This window comes from Cloeon dipterum, chromosome 3 (genome assembly GCF_949628265.1).
Source record: "Cloeon dipterum chromosome 3, ieCloDipt1.1, whole genome shotgun sequence".
NCBI classification, from domain to species: domain Eukaryota; kingdom Metazoa; phylum Arthropoda; class Insecta; order Ephemeroptera; family Baetidae; genus Cloeon; species Cloeon dipterum.
The window spans coordinates 35,102,859-35,119,705 of record NC_088788.1 but is presented as its reverse complement, the minus strand read 5'-3'; the positions used below and the strand labels follow the sequence as shown (position 1 = coordinate 35,119,705).

The 16,847-nt window shown below is 39.7% G+C and overlaps 1 protein-coding gene across 2 annotated transcripts; it reads left to right on the top strand.

Moving 5' to 3' along the window:
• The first annotated feature begins 794 nt into the window (after positions 1 to 794).
• Nt5b (5' nucleotidase B) lies at positions 795 to 16,359 on the top strand. Of its 2 annotated transcripts, XM_065483675.1 has the most exons (12): positions 795 to 950; positions 3,755 to 3,877; positions 8,357 to 8,430; positions 8,495 to 8,708; positions 8,770 to 8,916; positions 9,463 to 9,556; positions 9,608 to 9,790; positions 9,851 to 10,025; positions 10,082 to 10,263; positions 11,226 to 11,504; positions 11,563 to 11,697; positions 15,401 to 16,359. In XM_065483675.1, exons 2-12 carry the CDS (start codon positions 3,762 to 3,764, stop codon positions 15,662 to 15,664), a joined length of 1,863 nt encoding a protein of 620 aa, XP_065339747.1. In that variant the 5' UTR covers positions 795 to 950; positions 3,755 to 3,761; the 3' UTR covers positions 15,665 to 16,359. The 2 variants fall into 2 exon arrangements, with proteins under 2 accessions (XP_065339747.1, XP_065339748.1); XM_065483676.1 differs by lacking the exons at positions 795 to 950; positions 3,755 to 3,877 and adding an exon at positions 5,302 to 5,439.
• Positions 16,360 to 16,847: the final 488 nt, after the last annotated feature.

Below are 16,847 nucleotides of genomic sequence, written 5' to 3'. Positions count from 1 at the left end.
GTGCGTCGAGGAATTAATTGTATTGTTATTGTGATTGTGATAAAACAAAACAACGGCTATACTGCATTCTTGCGGAATAGAGCGTATAGCGTATCTCACGAATTTTGAAAAGAGACAATCAGTGTTTCTCGGGAAAATTCAACAATTGGCATGTTGTCGCATAGCTCAAGAAAATGTTAAGTTGATTGAGCACTGAAAACTCATAAAAGAAGGCGTGCACTTATTTGTTAGCTGTCTCAACGCGCAGCAAACGCAGGAAAATTTTAGAATTTGAGACTTTTGTTTCTGACTGCGAGACTTTAGCTAGAATCCCGCTTAAATTATCGATTTCTGAATGCGCAGTTATAATGTTTTGAAATTTTATGCGTGAAAATGCTTAGTCATAATAAAAGTAATAAAACATCATTTATATAGCGGCCACCCTCTAATAATCATTACTGTTATTGTTGAATGAAAATGAAAAAATGCCTTTTATATTCTGCTACATTTGCGTGGGAAAACTGGGAAACGTGCTATGCTCCACAATAACTATTTTGGCTATTTTGATATAAATTTATTGAAGTTTTATTAGATAAACATACATACATCATTTTGCCATATCATATTGAGATTGGTAAATTTTGAAAAAAAAAACAGTTTTTATATTTTTAACGTATTATTGGCGTGTGCGAATTTATTGCGAATAATGACGATAATGCTTTTGGTGCAGCTATACCGGCAGTGGTGCCACCTTGTGTTGGTGCTCGGAATTCGCAGTACTTGCGTCCTGCGCTATTTTCAATCACAAACTTTTCTAGTCTGCGCGATCGTCGTGTTGTCTTCGTTGAGACTCGAAGACTAAATTGTATCTAGTCCAGCTGCAGAGGCGCCGAGCGAGTGTCTTCAGATCTCTCACTGGGATTCGAGTCATCGACAGAGCTTGACCAACGGTTGACACCCTAGTTAATTAGGTGAGTGACTGATTGTGAGTGAGGGGTTAAGGTGCAGAGATTTTTTATTGTGATGCCGCTACAGATTCCCTTGTTACCGCACAGCTGTCGATGGGAGTTAGCTGCTTTTTCTCCCCTTAAATCCATAAATATTTGGTATTGCGGTATTTTTCTTTGAATGCAACACGCTGTCGAACAATGCAGACGATCGATATTCAGCTTTTGTGCGTCTACTTTGAGTCGGAATGCCGCGGCATAATTGTTCGAACCCTATTCAGCCTTTTTTAGTTTTAATTGGGCCCACTCGAGCACTCAAACACTCGACAGACGACACCATTCTCTCCACTTATTTTCTGATGCTTGCCAGATCCGTTCTGCGCATTATTAAAATATCCGCTTTGCTACTCCACGCTTGACTCACACTTCATTCCGAATAAAGATTTATAAAAAATATTAGTTTACTTTTTAATTCACTAGATAAAACATTATTGAATATTGATTTCGATTTTGGACGGTACCAGAATCATTGAGCTTCTTGGATTCAAGATAATGAATATATAGTAGCGGCAAAATTGCGCAACTTTCAACAACCAAACGCAAACAATCAATTCGACAATGAAATTTTGTGGAAAGTTGTGCATTTTTACCGCGACCAGGACGGAATAAATCTCGAAATATTAAAATAAATCTTAACAGCAATTAAATAGGATTGATAATGGTGAGGACTGTCTCCCTACTTGAAATCTTATTTTATTTCACAACAAAGAGATTCCCTAAAAGGTTGCATACGCTCTTGGACAGATCTCGACGAGAGGAATCGAAATCTGCCAACAAAATGTGGTCAAACGATGCAAATTTTGGAGTAAATTTGAAACATTTGATTTTTCTAAAGCAAAAGGTCCTTTTTTTATTATTATTGCTAATTGTAGAACAAATTCGTCCATCAACTGCTTATTGCATCCAATAATTCACATAATTTTAAATTGTCGCCCTGTACCGATCCACTTTAATACAGTACTTAAAGAAATGAAACAAGAGTAAAAGGAACATTTAAATTTCAGATTTTGACAAATTTCTTGAAAAATTAATGATATTTTCGCTTGATTTTGATCCCTATCTATCCAAAGGTGTGCGAATTTGAAGGAAAATTTACCCAAATTGTGACATAAGTCGTGATTTTACAGTAGGGAGACAGTGCTTGATTAGCACGCAAAAAATTCTCTAAAATTTAAACAACTATTTAGGAAAATTTGAGATTTTTCCTAATTTTTAGACAGTAAATTTCAAGTAAAGCTAAAATGTTTAAAAAGATTTCTGTAAAGCTTTTTGTTACATTTTCCCGTAAACACCGGTAAGCTAGAATGTATCACTCCGTGATTTTCCACTGCTCTTAATCTCGCATGTTGGAGCAGCTGATTGATAGGATTCCAGCAGATTGTTGCCAGGGTGATTTGAACGGCTTTCCACTTGGCGGTGACCTTTCCAGCACCATCTGTTTTTTTATACATATTATTTTTCTATTTGTTTTTGTGCTTCATTAACTTTTTCTATCGCTGTGTCGTGTGATATTAAACCAAGCCAACACGAGGCTCGTGGTTTGAAACCAACCGACAATTTATTCATTGGAATAAACAAAAGATTATTTTTCTAACATAAATTTGACTTATATTCATTTATCTGGGTTAAAATTTTATTGATCGGTAATTTATTGTTTCATGAAAGGCGCAAACGTGACCCCCACAAATTGTGAACGGATGAATAATTTATTAAACGCAATTATGCGTGCAACACTAAGCCGATGCAATCGTCCAAATCAATTTTTACAACTCTTTTTGCTGCTTCGCTTTAAACTAATTCTTGTTATTGAACATTTTAAAATATGATACTTTTCACACCGTTCACCACAAACAAAATCTACATTTGTACAAAAATGTCAGGGTTCAAATGCCCGCAAAGGCATGCAAATCGAGTAAATGTAATTCTGTATCCTCAGCATTTGGTCCCCTCCAGTAACCGTTTAACATTGTTTCAGTCTAGAGGATTCATCACAAATCAAAAGTCTATATCTATTTTTGACCTTGGGGTCACTAAACTTCCTATAAGTATCAGACTCTGGTAGATCAAATTTTACTTTTAAATCAAAACCCATAAATTTGAATCTTTGGCCGCAAATTTCCGTTCAACATCTCCGTGGTTTCAATTTCAATAACTTGGTAAATTTAAATCAAATTTCGGTGAGCTCAGGGGGAGGTCTAGAAGAGTCGATTGGTCGTTAGTTCTGGCAATTCTTAGTCTTGAAGCTTACAAAACACGAATAAGTCGTGTTTATCAAGCTTTATTGAGGGGAATTACTCGAAAAAAACCAGTCTCAAATTTCCACACAAGCGCACGCAATTTTTAAGCTCATTTAAAAAATCCTTAGCTCGCGCATTTCCAAAATTTTAACTAGTAGCTAAAATTACCTGCAGTGACCTTTGACCTTGACTTACGACCACAAATATTTTGTTACGTCGATCGAGATTAAAAAACCGCTTAATTTTTTAAATTTCACTACGAATTAACGAATTAACCATTAACAGATGGTCTCAAAGTTGTCCCGTAAACCCTCTCTATATAATAGCAAAGTTTTTATGACACGCAATCTATGCTAGTGAAAACCTATCAATTTTACTTATGTTAGACCCTATGCCACTTTCGTCTAATCAAACTGAAAGTGAAACAATCAAATGGTCTAGACAGAGGGCTGTCTAGAAAACCAATTGGAATAATTGGATAATTTGAGTCTGGAACGCTCGATTGACCGCAGTATGGGCGCTGTGTTGCAGGCTAACAATGCTGAAAGACGACGATTCGCCCGACGCCGTGTTTTCCGAGGAAAATGCCTTTAAGACTCCGTCATCAGAGAGCAGTGACATTGGCCGGAAATGGTACCGAAAGGCGGAACACAGGTTTGTAATTCTTTGCTTTTTGTCACTAACTCAATTTCAAGTTCAGCCTGATGAAAAGAGCGAGAAACAAAACGTGTCGAGAGATAAAAAGCACTTTCGTGATGCTGATAAAGAGTTATCTTGCGAGCTTTGCTTTTGGTCTCAACTTGTCCTCTTCCAAAGTGTCGCATAAATGATTTGAGTTTTAGAGTTTTTCAAAAGAAAATTCATAGTTGAAGATGATCAAGCAAACGGAGATCTGAAGAAAATGCTGCATAAAATAATTAATTCTTTTCCGCTTGAATTTGGTGAGGGAAGAAATTTTTTGGTTTTTGTTATCGATGCCACGTTAATTTTGCTGAGTGTCTGCACAACTTGTCGTTATGGCAGGTCGTTAATTTCTTATCAGACGAGTTGAAGTTACAAATTTCTTTCATAATCAAGTTCAAAATTCCTCGCTTCTCACTGATAATGATCCTATATTTTTCACAATTGATCAATTTGCAAGCTTAGGGAAAAAATGAGAATAACAGCCAGTGGTTTTTTGTTTTGCTTGCTGTTTTAGTTCTCATCAACATGTTGTTTTGCTAGCTTTTCCCAGAAACTGGACTCGGTCTAAATTATTCTAGAGGGAGATGCGTTAAGTGCATTTCTTGTGAAATTTATTGAAGCGTTAAACTGTCAAAAAGAGAGCCCTTTAAGTGCCTCCTTCATATTTAAAATCGCAGCCTTGGGCCTAATTCCCCGGTCGCTATATAACACCTCTCCTGTTGCTCCAGAACTTGTGGCGCACACATGCCGACAAATTATAATCTCGTCCAGGGTTAGTGACCTTTCGTTAGCAATGATACAGATTTTGTCGAATCTGTAGAAACCTCTTTGGTTCGAGATTACGCAATGAGTTTTACAGAAAACTTGTAAAAAAGCTAAATATTTATAAGGTTCAATTATGGAGGAAAAGGTTTGCATGCTAATCTAGCTCCCTACTGTAAAATCACGATTTATTGGGAATTTATCCTCCAAATTCGCACACGTTTGGATAGATCGTGACGAGAGGGAAAGTAATAGAACGAAAAATCGAGAAATTTGGCAAAATCTGAATGTAACAACTTTACTGTTCTTTGCTCCTAATTTCGTATATCTTCACTAAAAAATAAACTCAACGAACTACTTGCCGTAGTCAACAACGCAAAATGTTTTAAATTGCCGGCCTGTAAAGCTCTAGGCTAAATCCTATTCGTTGATCTGTTAAATCCATTGATCTGAGCTCGACAGGAATTAATTTATACTCTTTTTACTGTAATTAAATCGCTTTTTGCACCCTTAGTTTTTGAGTGGTGGATTGATAAGTGCGGCAATGCACGGTTTTGGCCAGTGTGCAGTGCACGGATGATCAAGTGTTGCAAGTGCGCGCATTCAAGGAGCAGCGCCGGCCAATTCAAGTTGCGTGTGAGGAAATAAAGGTGAGCGCGCGAGCCGAGAGTGGCCAGTGTTGGTATCGTCGCCGCGCAGAGAGCCACCATGTCCCCGAAGCGAGGCTGCTCCTTCTTCGACGCGCAGGAGGAAAACCAGCCGGACAAAGGGTGCGTTTCACACACAATCACGAAACAAGTGGGGGCAGACAACGACTCGTTTTTATATTCTCGGAATACGCGAAGAAGAAGCAAACAAACTTAAGAGCTGCAAGTGTTGCAATATCTGGTCGGTGTGGAGTGAGACTTATTTTTTGTCTAATTGCGCGTATGTATAAAAATTGCGGAACTAAAGTAGAGACTGTAAACTGCTTTGTGATGCCTCAGGCTCGGGATGTGAGGTATTAAAATCACTGTTGTATTGTCAATTGTGCGAATTGTGTATTTTATTTTAAAAGAAGCGCGCATTAGAATTGAAGCAAGCTGACGCAATACATTTTTTTTTAAATTATGCCGAGGGGACTTTCTAATTTGCCGATGCAGACGATTTATTGTTTTATCATGACTCTTTTGATTGAGGAAAAAGAAATTACAGTACAGCCCTTTGAACGCGGCATTAAATATTCAATAATCTATGAAATCAAATTAAAATGCAAATTTCCTGCTAAATTATTACCTACGAAACGGATTTTTTTCATGCGTTATCTTTGAAGTTCGTTAATCTATTCACCGAACAGCGCGTTTAAGGAAAATAGGTTTGCATTCAATGTCGATCGCGACAATTATACGTTCTCATGGTCTATAATTAGCCGGCCAAGCCGATGAACCGCGAATCGGTGGCAAATCTGAGTTGCCATGGAGCCGTTTATTCGGTGCATTCGCTCATTCGTTCGTCAGCGGTGCTGATTTAGCAGCCAGCGAATCGATAAAAGACAAAGAGAGCAGGCGAGTTAGTGCGGGAGAAATTTCTCACATATATATTGCTTGAGAAAGTAATTAAAGCGACCGCTCGCAATTCGCGTGCATCGCTAATGTGTTTCCAGTGTCGCGGAAAACGGAAAACAGGAAAACAGTTGTTGCTCTAGTTTAAACATTGACACTTTCTCACGGCTTCAAATCGGGAGCTAATCGTCTAAGCTAAATCTGTTTAATTCGCTTTTCGCGTGACGCTGGTGTTTGAGTTGAAACTTCTAACTCTTCGCTTAATTGGATATTGGCACGACCAAGCTACGGACATGCTTCTGCTCGCTCGTTTACTCTCGCTTGTTTCGGGTTTTAAGCTCGCCAACACCAGGGTTTGATGAATTGTGTGAGTCAATAAGTACGGCATTTCGAGAGATAAGAAAATTCAGCGCCTGTGACTCATTCATTTCAAACATATATTAATTTAAGCTTTTTGTGTACAAGAGATTATCGAAAGGAGAGTAAACAGAAAAAGCGCCAGCGTTAGATAAATGCACAGCATAACAACTTGGCATTTTTTTTACAATCAATGTAAATAATTTCAAGATCTTCTGATGGAGTTTTCCATAAATTGCTATAGTTTCAAATTTTAACCGATGGAATAAAGAAATGCTATTTCCTTTTCCTAGATAAACCAATAGGTTTTGAAATTAATTTTAACTCACTTAAGCTTTTCCATTTTTCAGTTTTTATTCCTGTTCGTGGATCGCATTTCCTGATTGTGAGGTCTGCAAATGCCTCTGCTTGTTTCTACATGCTAAAATATTTATTTTCACTTATGGCAGATAAATTTCCTCCCACACTAGATTTATTTGAATCTATCAAAATCGTCTGATTGTTTTAGACTAAATTTCCTTCTTTTCTTTTTGTTATAATGTGGCCTATATATTTCCTTACATTATATAAGAATTTTAAACGATAATTATAACAACATGACGCAGTGCTGGTTCCGCATTTTTGCCAAGATAAATACCGCTAATTATTTGCACGAGTTGGCAACAAGAAGTGATGTTTATCGTTTTTCGTACTATTTTCTCCATCCTGAATCATTCAAATGAATGGTAATAACAACGTAATTTTGCTTGTCATAAATTTCAAGATTTTTCCAGCTCAGTCACAATTATATTGGGCGCAACTTAAGCCCGGCAAAATGACCTAGAAGTCTAAATTCGAGATGCCTCTGCGTCGCATTAGACACAAGGCCACGAAATGTGAGAAAAGTGTCTCTGATGAGCGGCGGCTGGAAAGTGTCCAGGCTATTTTGAAGATTACGCGTGAGGCTCCAGCGTTTGCGAGCGCAAATGGAGAACCCGCCCAGTTATTTTAATTAACCCAACTAAACAGCAATCTCCATTTTTTATCGTAACGACAAAGAATTTAATTAATGAAACTTTTGCACATCAGCAATCTTGAAGCATTCACCTGTTGAGAGGGATGAAAGCAAAAGCCTATTTGTCCTGATTAACATTTAAAAAAGAGCACACACATTTTCTGGCAGCCACGACGAGAACACTACTTGATGGCATATCTTTACGGCGTCGTGCAGACCTTGACAATAACATCAAGGAGCTATTCTCGTCGGACATTCGCTTTAAAATTGTCAATCGGCCCTCGTTGCTGACATTTGCTATTGTATACACACAGCATTAAATTAATCCTTTTGTACAATGTGTCTACACCGGTTTCACTCTTGAATCCTCAATCAAACCAAAGACAATCCAATGCGGTGTTTTTATGCTGACTAACTTAGTTAGAGATCTTGTACGGAGTCGGATTTTGCGCGCAGTTCCGACTGAATTGCGCTGCGCTTTTCAAGTTGAGTTCGAACTGAGGAGAAGTCTGTCGGACTAAGTAAGCGCTGGTCATTTGTTGCACACGCGCGACCCACTTCACAATTAATTCACGCGATGAGAAAACTGACTCTTTGTTATTGACGGTGACCGCTGTCTTGACGCCCGGCGCATTGTTGTTATTTAGCTCCTAAGCAACCTGATTGCGATAAAATTTAATCTTTTGACCCCCAACCTCATTAAACGGGTGTGTTTGTGTTCTAGCCTCTTTAAGTTATGCAAAATGCACTGCGAGATGATAGATTAACATACTTAAGTATTACTTTGCTTTCCAGAATATTTGTCAACAGAAGTCTTCACTTGCAGAAAATTAAATTCTATGGCTTTGACATGGACTATACTCTGGCTGGTGAGTTAAAATGACTCAAGAATCATCCCCTAATTTTCTAAATATTTTTCTAACCTTTTTGCAGAGTATAAAAGCCCGCAATACGAGACGCTGGGCTTCAACCTTGTGAAGCAGCGTCTTGTGCACATGGGCTACCCTGCCGAGATTTTAGAATTTGGTTACGATCCGAGTTTCCCAGTGCGCGGCCTCTGGTTTGACTCCACCTACGGCAACCTGCTCAAAGTCGACGCCTACGGCAACATCCTCGTCTGCGTGCATGGTTTTGAATTCCTCAAATTGTAAGGCAGTTGCTACTTTAACCTTCTTGAAAGCGTGTTTACTTAATTTTGTCCATCTCAGCTCGGAGGTGTATGAGCTATACCCCAACAAGTTCCTGCAGCTTGATTACAACCGCACTTACGTACTGAACACTCTGTTTAACTTGCCTGAAACTTACCTGCTTGCTTGCCTGATCGACTTCTTCACAAACTCGCCGGATTTCATCAGGTAAAATTAAATAGGTTGATATTTATGGTCTGCAATTTTTTTTTTTTAGCTTTTTTTGAGGGTGGTTTAGAGCTGTTGAAATCACCAGGTTTGCCAAGTTTTCCAGAAATTGGGATGAAACGGCAGTCTGTGTTAGCAAAAATGCGAATATATGGCGAGTTGTATTGATGTTAGAACCTTAAGCCTTCTGTCAAAAGGTGACCAATTAGTCAGCCTAAAACCTTTAAATTTAAACCACATCTCTTAAATTAAATCCAAAATTTTTAACCAATTTTTTTAAAATTTTGAATCTCTCTAAAACGGAATAAAATGTTGCCCTAAGTGCGTGTAACATTTGCAGAATATTTCAAGAAAGTGCAATTTTTATTTTGTGAGACTCCAGCCCGTTTCTCCGGAAAAACGGCATCAAAATTCTTTCGCCCCCATCTTTGTATTTTTAGCAACAGCAGAACAAAAAATCATGTGTGGTGCTCAAACAAAAATTTTAAAATCTCGTTGAAACAACCAAATTTACTGCAAATAAATTAACATTTAATAATCCTTTAGAGAGAAAACTGGTGTGAAAGGAGGCGACATCTTTATGTCGTACAAGTCTATCTTCCAAGACGTCCGAAATGCGGTTGACTGGGTCCACATTCATGTAAGATGATCTTATTGAAAAGAGAAATGAATTCGTCATATCGTTTAACAGGGGGATCTGAAGTCCAAAACCATCGAGAATATGGAAGAATATGTGAAACGTGATCCCCGTCTTCCCACTGTGCTAGCAAGGCTACGCGAGTCTGGCGCGAAAACATTCTTGCTCACTAACAGTGACTACAATTTCACCAACAAAATCATGACATTCCTTTTCGACTTTCCGCATGGCGCTCGAGTGAGTAATTTAAATTTGAAATTTTTCTTTCCTATATTTAATATACTAAAATATAAACAGCCTGACGAGCCGCACCGTGACTGGAAAATGTACTTTGATTACATTGTGGTGGACGCTTGTAAACCATTATTTTTCGGTGAAGGGACCATTCTCAGACAAGTTGACGTACGGACTGGAGGTCTCAAGATCGGCATTCACGTCGGGCCAATCCAGCAGGGATTCGTTTACTCTGGAGGTGAGAATTTTTAGTTATTCACCTCCTAGTTTTTTTACCCTGGAGTTTTTTTTTAGGAAACTGCGACGTGTTTACACAAATGATCGGAGCCAAAGGCAAGGACGTGCTTTACGTTGGTGACCACATTTTTGGTGACATTCTCAAAAGCAAGAAGATCCGTGGCTGGCGAACTTTCCTCGTTGTGCCGGAGCTTGTCCAAGAGCTGCATGTCTGGACTGACAAGTGCAATCTCTTCCAGGTATGCACACCTTTAATATGATGTGTGATTCCTCGAGAGATTTGATGGTCTGCAATTTTAAATTTTTGTTTGCACAACAACTAAATAAATCTAGGAAATCCAGACTCTTGAAGCTTACAAAATTGGGGTTATCTACAGTTTTAATGAAGCCAGAGGATGCCTATTTAGATGACCAACAACATTTATATTCGTAAATTTTTTAATATCTTCAAACCTGTATTTTTTCCTTATTGTGGAAAAAATACTGCCCCAAGAAGTGTTCAAATTTCCAAGATGGTGAAACACTCAGTATATGCGATACAAAGGGTCAAAGGTTGAAAAAATTGGTATTTTTGCAGCGAGAGTGGAAAAAATCAATATTGCACGATCGGTTGATTTATTATTATTGCTTGTTTATTCTCACCAAAAGATATGTACATACATGTTAAAAAACAATTTGTCAAAAACTAAAAAAATATAAAGCACAGTGAGAAAAGGCACCATTCCTGGCAAACATCTCGCTAAAACTCTACCCAGGAGGGCAGAGCCGGAATGGGCCTTGAAAAATTTTACCCTCAGAAAATGTTTTGGTTCGCCCTTAAGGTCAGAAAAAAACCATGAGAGCAGATAGGAAATCGAACCCTGGCGTCAGGGTAGCAAGATCGATTTCATTGAATTCCCACGTGTGACCTTTTTAATAACGCCTGAAGGGCTCTGTATTTGTTAGATTTGCAAAATCTGCACACCTTTGGAACAGCCATGTCAAGGGCTTTCAGAATATGTACAATTCGACCTTTGGAAGCCATCAGGGCGCTCAGGAAACGCCAAGATATACCTAAAATCTGGTCTCTGAAGGCTTCCAAAGGGTCGAATTGCGCACTCATCTTCCAGATCTTGCAGATCAAACCCATACAGTTTCCGTCAGGTGTACTTAAGGTGACCATACATGCAAATGCTGAATTTTCAATCTCGTGTGTTTACAGGAGTTGCAGGCGCTGGACGTGCGTCTAGGAGACATGTACAAGAACCTGGACAGCTCGGCAAAGGAAAAGCCGGACATCTCAAAACTGCGTCAGGCGATCAGGGACGCGACGCACAAGATGGACCTCACCTACGGTATGATGGGCAGCCTATTCAGGTCAGGCTCGCGCCAGACCTTTTTCTCGTCGCAGGTCGTGCGCTACGCCGACCTGTACGCCGCCACCCTGCTCAACCTGATCTACTACCCCTTCAGTTACATGTTCAGAGCGCCTGCCATGCTTGTGAGTACAACTCTATATATAGTTTCAAAGACTTGAGGATGAGATTTGTTTTGGTCAGATGCCGCACGAATCGACTGTCGCGCACGAGCAGCGCTTCATTATGGAATCGCCGATGATTGCCCGCTCAAGGACCTACTCCGTGCTTGACCAGCCGCATCCAGTTGAAGAGGAGCCTGAGCAAACCTTTAGTAGGGTGAGTGTTCGCTCATCATTTTTTGATGTCCTTGTTAAATTGTTATTTGCATGGTTCAAAAGGGTTTGGCTTGAATTTTCGGAATTTACAAACATTTTTAGCTTTTTCCTCATTTTAGATTTGTTTAAAAGGTGTGCTGAAATCATTTTTCACAAATTTTCTGTAAAGCTTACTTTAAAATAAGCATTCATTTGTTTGAATGACTGCGAACTTGTCAAAATTTAAATTTTTGCAAACATGAGCGCCAAATCTCGAGTTCTAAGTGTCAGAAATGCAAAAATGAACACCGTTTGACTTGGCTTGACTTCCCATATGGTGAGTTGAATGGTTTTCGGGGGTGCTCGCCCCAACCCCTCAACCCCTGTTAGCTAAAATTTATTCCCCTGAGTCGAAAAGTGAATATTTTAAATGGATGATGCCTCAGCCACGAGGTGTAAAGCGGCGGCTACTGGGACTTGCTTAGCCGAATTTTTTGACGGCGGTAGTGGGTGGCCATTTTTAACAGCGACTGGCGTGGCTGACAATATTTTAAACGTGTAGTTTGATTGTCTTTAACGGCTTGAAGAGCAGAAGGACATTTTTTTCGCCTGCACTTTTTAATTTTCGACCCTTTTTCACCGGCGGCCGGCGCAGCTTAGTCAGATTCACGCCGGCCGGCGCAACCCACGTGACAAAATTTGCCGGCTATGGCGTGGTGCAGTAAAAAACTGATTTTTAGAAACAACAAATTACTTATGTGTGTGGGGGCCATATTTTGGAGCAGATCACAGCAAGCAATTTTTTCAAAAAAAATACTGTGTATCGATGTATCGATAGTTCCCTATCCTTATACACGGCACGATATCAATATATCGCCCAGTATCGCCCGTTTTTAAGAAAAACGAGCGTGCCGTCGTCAGGAATTGTATGATGTTGTTTTGTGGGACAAGGGCTATTATTCAATTAATTATTTGGCCTTGTGAAAGGCCAGGCCCTGAAAAGGGCCGATTGAGGGAAGGGAGGAACCTTCAAGCGGACCGTGAAGGTTTGGCTCGGGGACGCGGTTCCCCCGGAGCAAAGTCCAGCACGTGGATCAAAATCCGTTGGCTGGCGAACGCATAATGAAGCTCCTCCAGAACATAGTCCTGGTCCACAGCATCCAGGCCGGAGCAGATCCGCGGCAAGTACAACTCGCGAACCCTGTGCCGCCGCGTGTAACGCGCCAGCCCAGCGATCATAAGATGTACGCCGCGAATATGACCGTCTGGATCGTGGTGGAGCTTCTGCGTCGAACGCGGCTTCGACACGCAGAGCAGCATCTTGGAATCGTCCGCCATTTTTTCAACTGCCACGTAGCCAAGGTCTGCACGCGGATGTTTGCGCCGCAACGCGTCCGGACGCCAGCCTGTCATCTGCCTTGTGAGCTTCGCCAGACCAGCACCCATGGCGAAGTCGGCGCCCACCGCCTGAGCTTTGACGCCGGGACATTTGAACAAATCGCCATGCGACACCCTGATACTGCATCTGCTGTTCGAAGGTCGCTTTATGCCGTGTCGCCGGATGCGATCCACGACCCTCAAGTACTTTTGGTACTCGCCGGACGGGAAACGCTGCTCCTGGCGCGACATGGAAAAAGCGGAAAAGCGAAAAAATGAACGAGAAAAAGCGCGAGGGAGCTGTGAGCGGGGGTTTTGTCGATAAACGACTATGGGCGCATTTCCGCTCGGTCAGGGCTTATATAACTTCTGCGATCTGCGCTCCCTCTGTGTGAAGGAATTCACAACTATACCTAAAGGTGCGAACAGCAAAACCCTTTAATTTATAATTATGTATAAAACATTCCGGTTTTTTCCCCTGCACGTTTTAATTTTTGACCCAAACTTTCTCACCGGCGGCTGGCGTGGCTGGCGCCAGCCGCCGGTGGCTGGCGCTGCTCAGCCAGATTCTTGGAGGCTGGCGGCGGCTGCCCACGCGACCTAAAATTTCCCGCGAATGACGCGGCGCAGCGCAGCTTTGGCGGTAATTTTAAAGTGGACTAAAACGATCGAAACTTATTTGAATTCTCGGATACACTATAAGCAGATGATCAATAAACAATTTGTTTTGCAATTTAAAATAATAAAAAAGCACCTTGCTACAGTAAAAATTCAATTTTTCATAACATTTGCCCCGTTTCTCCAAAATTTCCAGCGCTTGACCAGTTTTTTTTTGGCAGATTTCGATTCCTCTGGTCGAGATCTATATCTAACAGCGCGGCGTATGAAACCTTTTAGGGAAACTCTTTGTTGTGAAATAAAATAAGATTTCTAGTAAGGAGACAGTCCTCGCCATTTGAAAATCATGCTAACTTTGCAGCCACTTTTCTCCAATAATTCCGACGCTACTTTTAGGCCAATTTTGGCCTCAACTGAATCCTAAGGGATGAGTTCATGAATTGGCAACAAGCATATTTTCAAGGCTTTTCCGGTATCCTTTTTAAACCGTCTCGCAATAATATTATTATTTTAAAGAGGAAGGAAAGTTAATTTTTCCCGCTAATTCCTTTAACACACATACAGGTTAGGCCCTAAAGATCATGTACAGTAAAAAAAATTCATAGAAAGCACTGTAAATTTTCGAGAAAATCTGCCTCAAAGTTAGCATTGTTTTAAATAGAGAATTCTGAAAGGAATTGTGCAATCGCGATTTTCACTGGAATTCCGCATTTCCCCAAAAAAAGACTCTGGCTGTCCGATAGATCTCGATGAGAGGATTCCAAATCATGTCAGAAAACATAGTCAAGCACCGTAAATTTCGGAGAAAATTGGCAAAAACTATCCGCTGCTGGGTAACAGAAGGGGGCGTTTCACGCTGTCGCTTCTGGTTCTAATACAGAAGGCGGCCTGCGCGCAACTTTACTTCACTCAATTATCATTTTAATTACGTTTTCATTATCAGAAAAATTTGAAATTTTCGCACGTGGTAAACAATGAATTTATCCTTGAAAATTAATTAAAAACATTATTTGTATTATACGCAGTCTCTGATAGCTACTACAAGAGTCCGAGTTTGCCTCTGAAAATCATTATGAAATTATTAAAATGAAAAAAATATGTTTCCTGAGATGATTCTTGAATAAATTAACTTAATTTTGGGTATTTTGATTTTTCCCAGAAAAATTTTAGACTCTTTAACGGCCAGCTGAAATTTTCAGACGGAATTTGTGCGAAAATAGTAAATTTGAGAAGAATTTGTTCGATGGGGGGAAAAACTGGAAATTTAATCAGCTTTGTGAATTTAGACAACTGCTGAATTTTAATGAGGCTAAACATAGACTCCTTTCGAAAGTCTGAAATTTTTGAAAAAATAAAAAATAACTTTCTATAGACTCAGAAGTTTTATCTTCTCACTATTAAATTTTCATAATTTTTCTCACCCCGGAAGAAAAATTATGTTCCTTTTCTCAAAAAACAGGTCGTAACCAGTAAAATTTGTAAAATAGAATTTTGGGGCACTTCTGGTCAGAAGTACATGGAAAAAGGGTCGGTTACGGTTAACTTGCCATGAAATTTGATTTTTTAAATTAAAAAAAAATCACAATCATTCATCCACTTTAAATCTTAAATTTTAAATATGATCACACTCCTGTTTTGAACCTAGATAGAGGGTATAGTTATAAAATTCTGGAATGATTTAAAACATAAACCTTATAGTCTCAAATCCACGCTGTTGAATTTTTTTGCAGACTCGTCAGGTGGAGCGCGCGCAGAGCCAGGTGCCGCACGCCCGTCCGGAAACGCCGCGCCACGTGACGCACAACCACGACGAAGACTGCAGCGACGACGAATCAGACGAGGTGCGCTCAGGGCACAGCGACCCCGAAAAGGTGACCGCCGACCTGTCGGCCGTCAAGATGGGGCCGACGCTGATCGACTGTCCGGCTGAGGCGACCGACGTGGCCGGGCCGTGCGACCCGGGGGCCATCAGCGAGCGGGTTCTTGTCGACTGAGAGCTTTAAAACCGACTAAGAAACTGACCTTTTGTGATAAACTCGGTCATCGAATATAAAAAGGTATTGACACACATAAGAAACAGCGTTTGTGCCATTTGGAATTGTTTGGTGGCAAACCAAATCATTCAAAGTTGTGATACACGAGTTTAGAAGCTGGAGTCGAAGCCTTTAACTTATTGCCTTCCCTTCTGTATAAAACACAAACTCTCTCGCACACAATTTTTTTGCTTTACAACAATACTTAGAGAAGGTTTAAGCACAAATTCCTTTGCCTGAAGATACAGAATAAATACAATTTTCGGCTTCAACCCCTCTTAAAATTAGCAGGACTCAAAATAACGTTGCAATAGGAACTGTTTACTGCCTTTAAGCGTACGGAGCATTTTAAGCAATCTCAAATAAACGAAGCTATTAACTGAATTGATCATTCCATTCCTGCTGGTGAGAAATTCATGATTTTTCAGTTACTCGCTCACTTAAACGTTAAATTCTAGGGAGCTGTATTTCCTGTTTTCTGTTGCTGCATGTTAGCTTTTCAGAATGAATATATATTATTGTGTTCCAATACCTGAAGAAAATTAGTTGGTTGTTTAAATAATATAATTGACAAGAAACGTCGCATAAACTAATGTAAATCACGCTATTTTTTTCTGGACCTCATTTCCAGAACAATAAAGATGAAAATGAAATTGAAGTATTTTTAATTTGAATCAGTTCATAATCAGATAAAAATTTAAGAATTCAACAAAACATTTCCTTCCCTTTTTAGCTTTATACCCCAATATGTATTGTGACTCTCTCAAATAAAAAAAGTTGAATAGTAATTTTCCTCTCATTTCCTACCATTTTTAGATTTGAATGAAATATTTTCTGGACGATTATCCAGATATTAGTCACCTTTAAATATTGGGTCAAAATATTAAAGGGCTTTCATAACATTTGCGATTCTTTGAACAGGTGATTTGGATTCAGAGAATTAGAACTTTGGCCTGGATTGAGGTAGATCAAGAAAATTGGTGAGAAAATTTTTCAATACTAATGCAAATCAAGTTGGTCAACAAAATGTAGTAAAAATTTGTTAAAAAAAATACCTGGCTTGCCTTATATGAAATTTCGAAAATCCAAAATAGCCAAAATGTTCCCCATAAACTTCGCAAAAACAAAATTCAAATAATGGTGA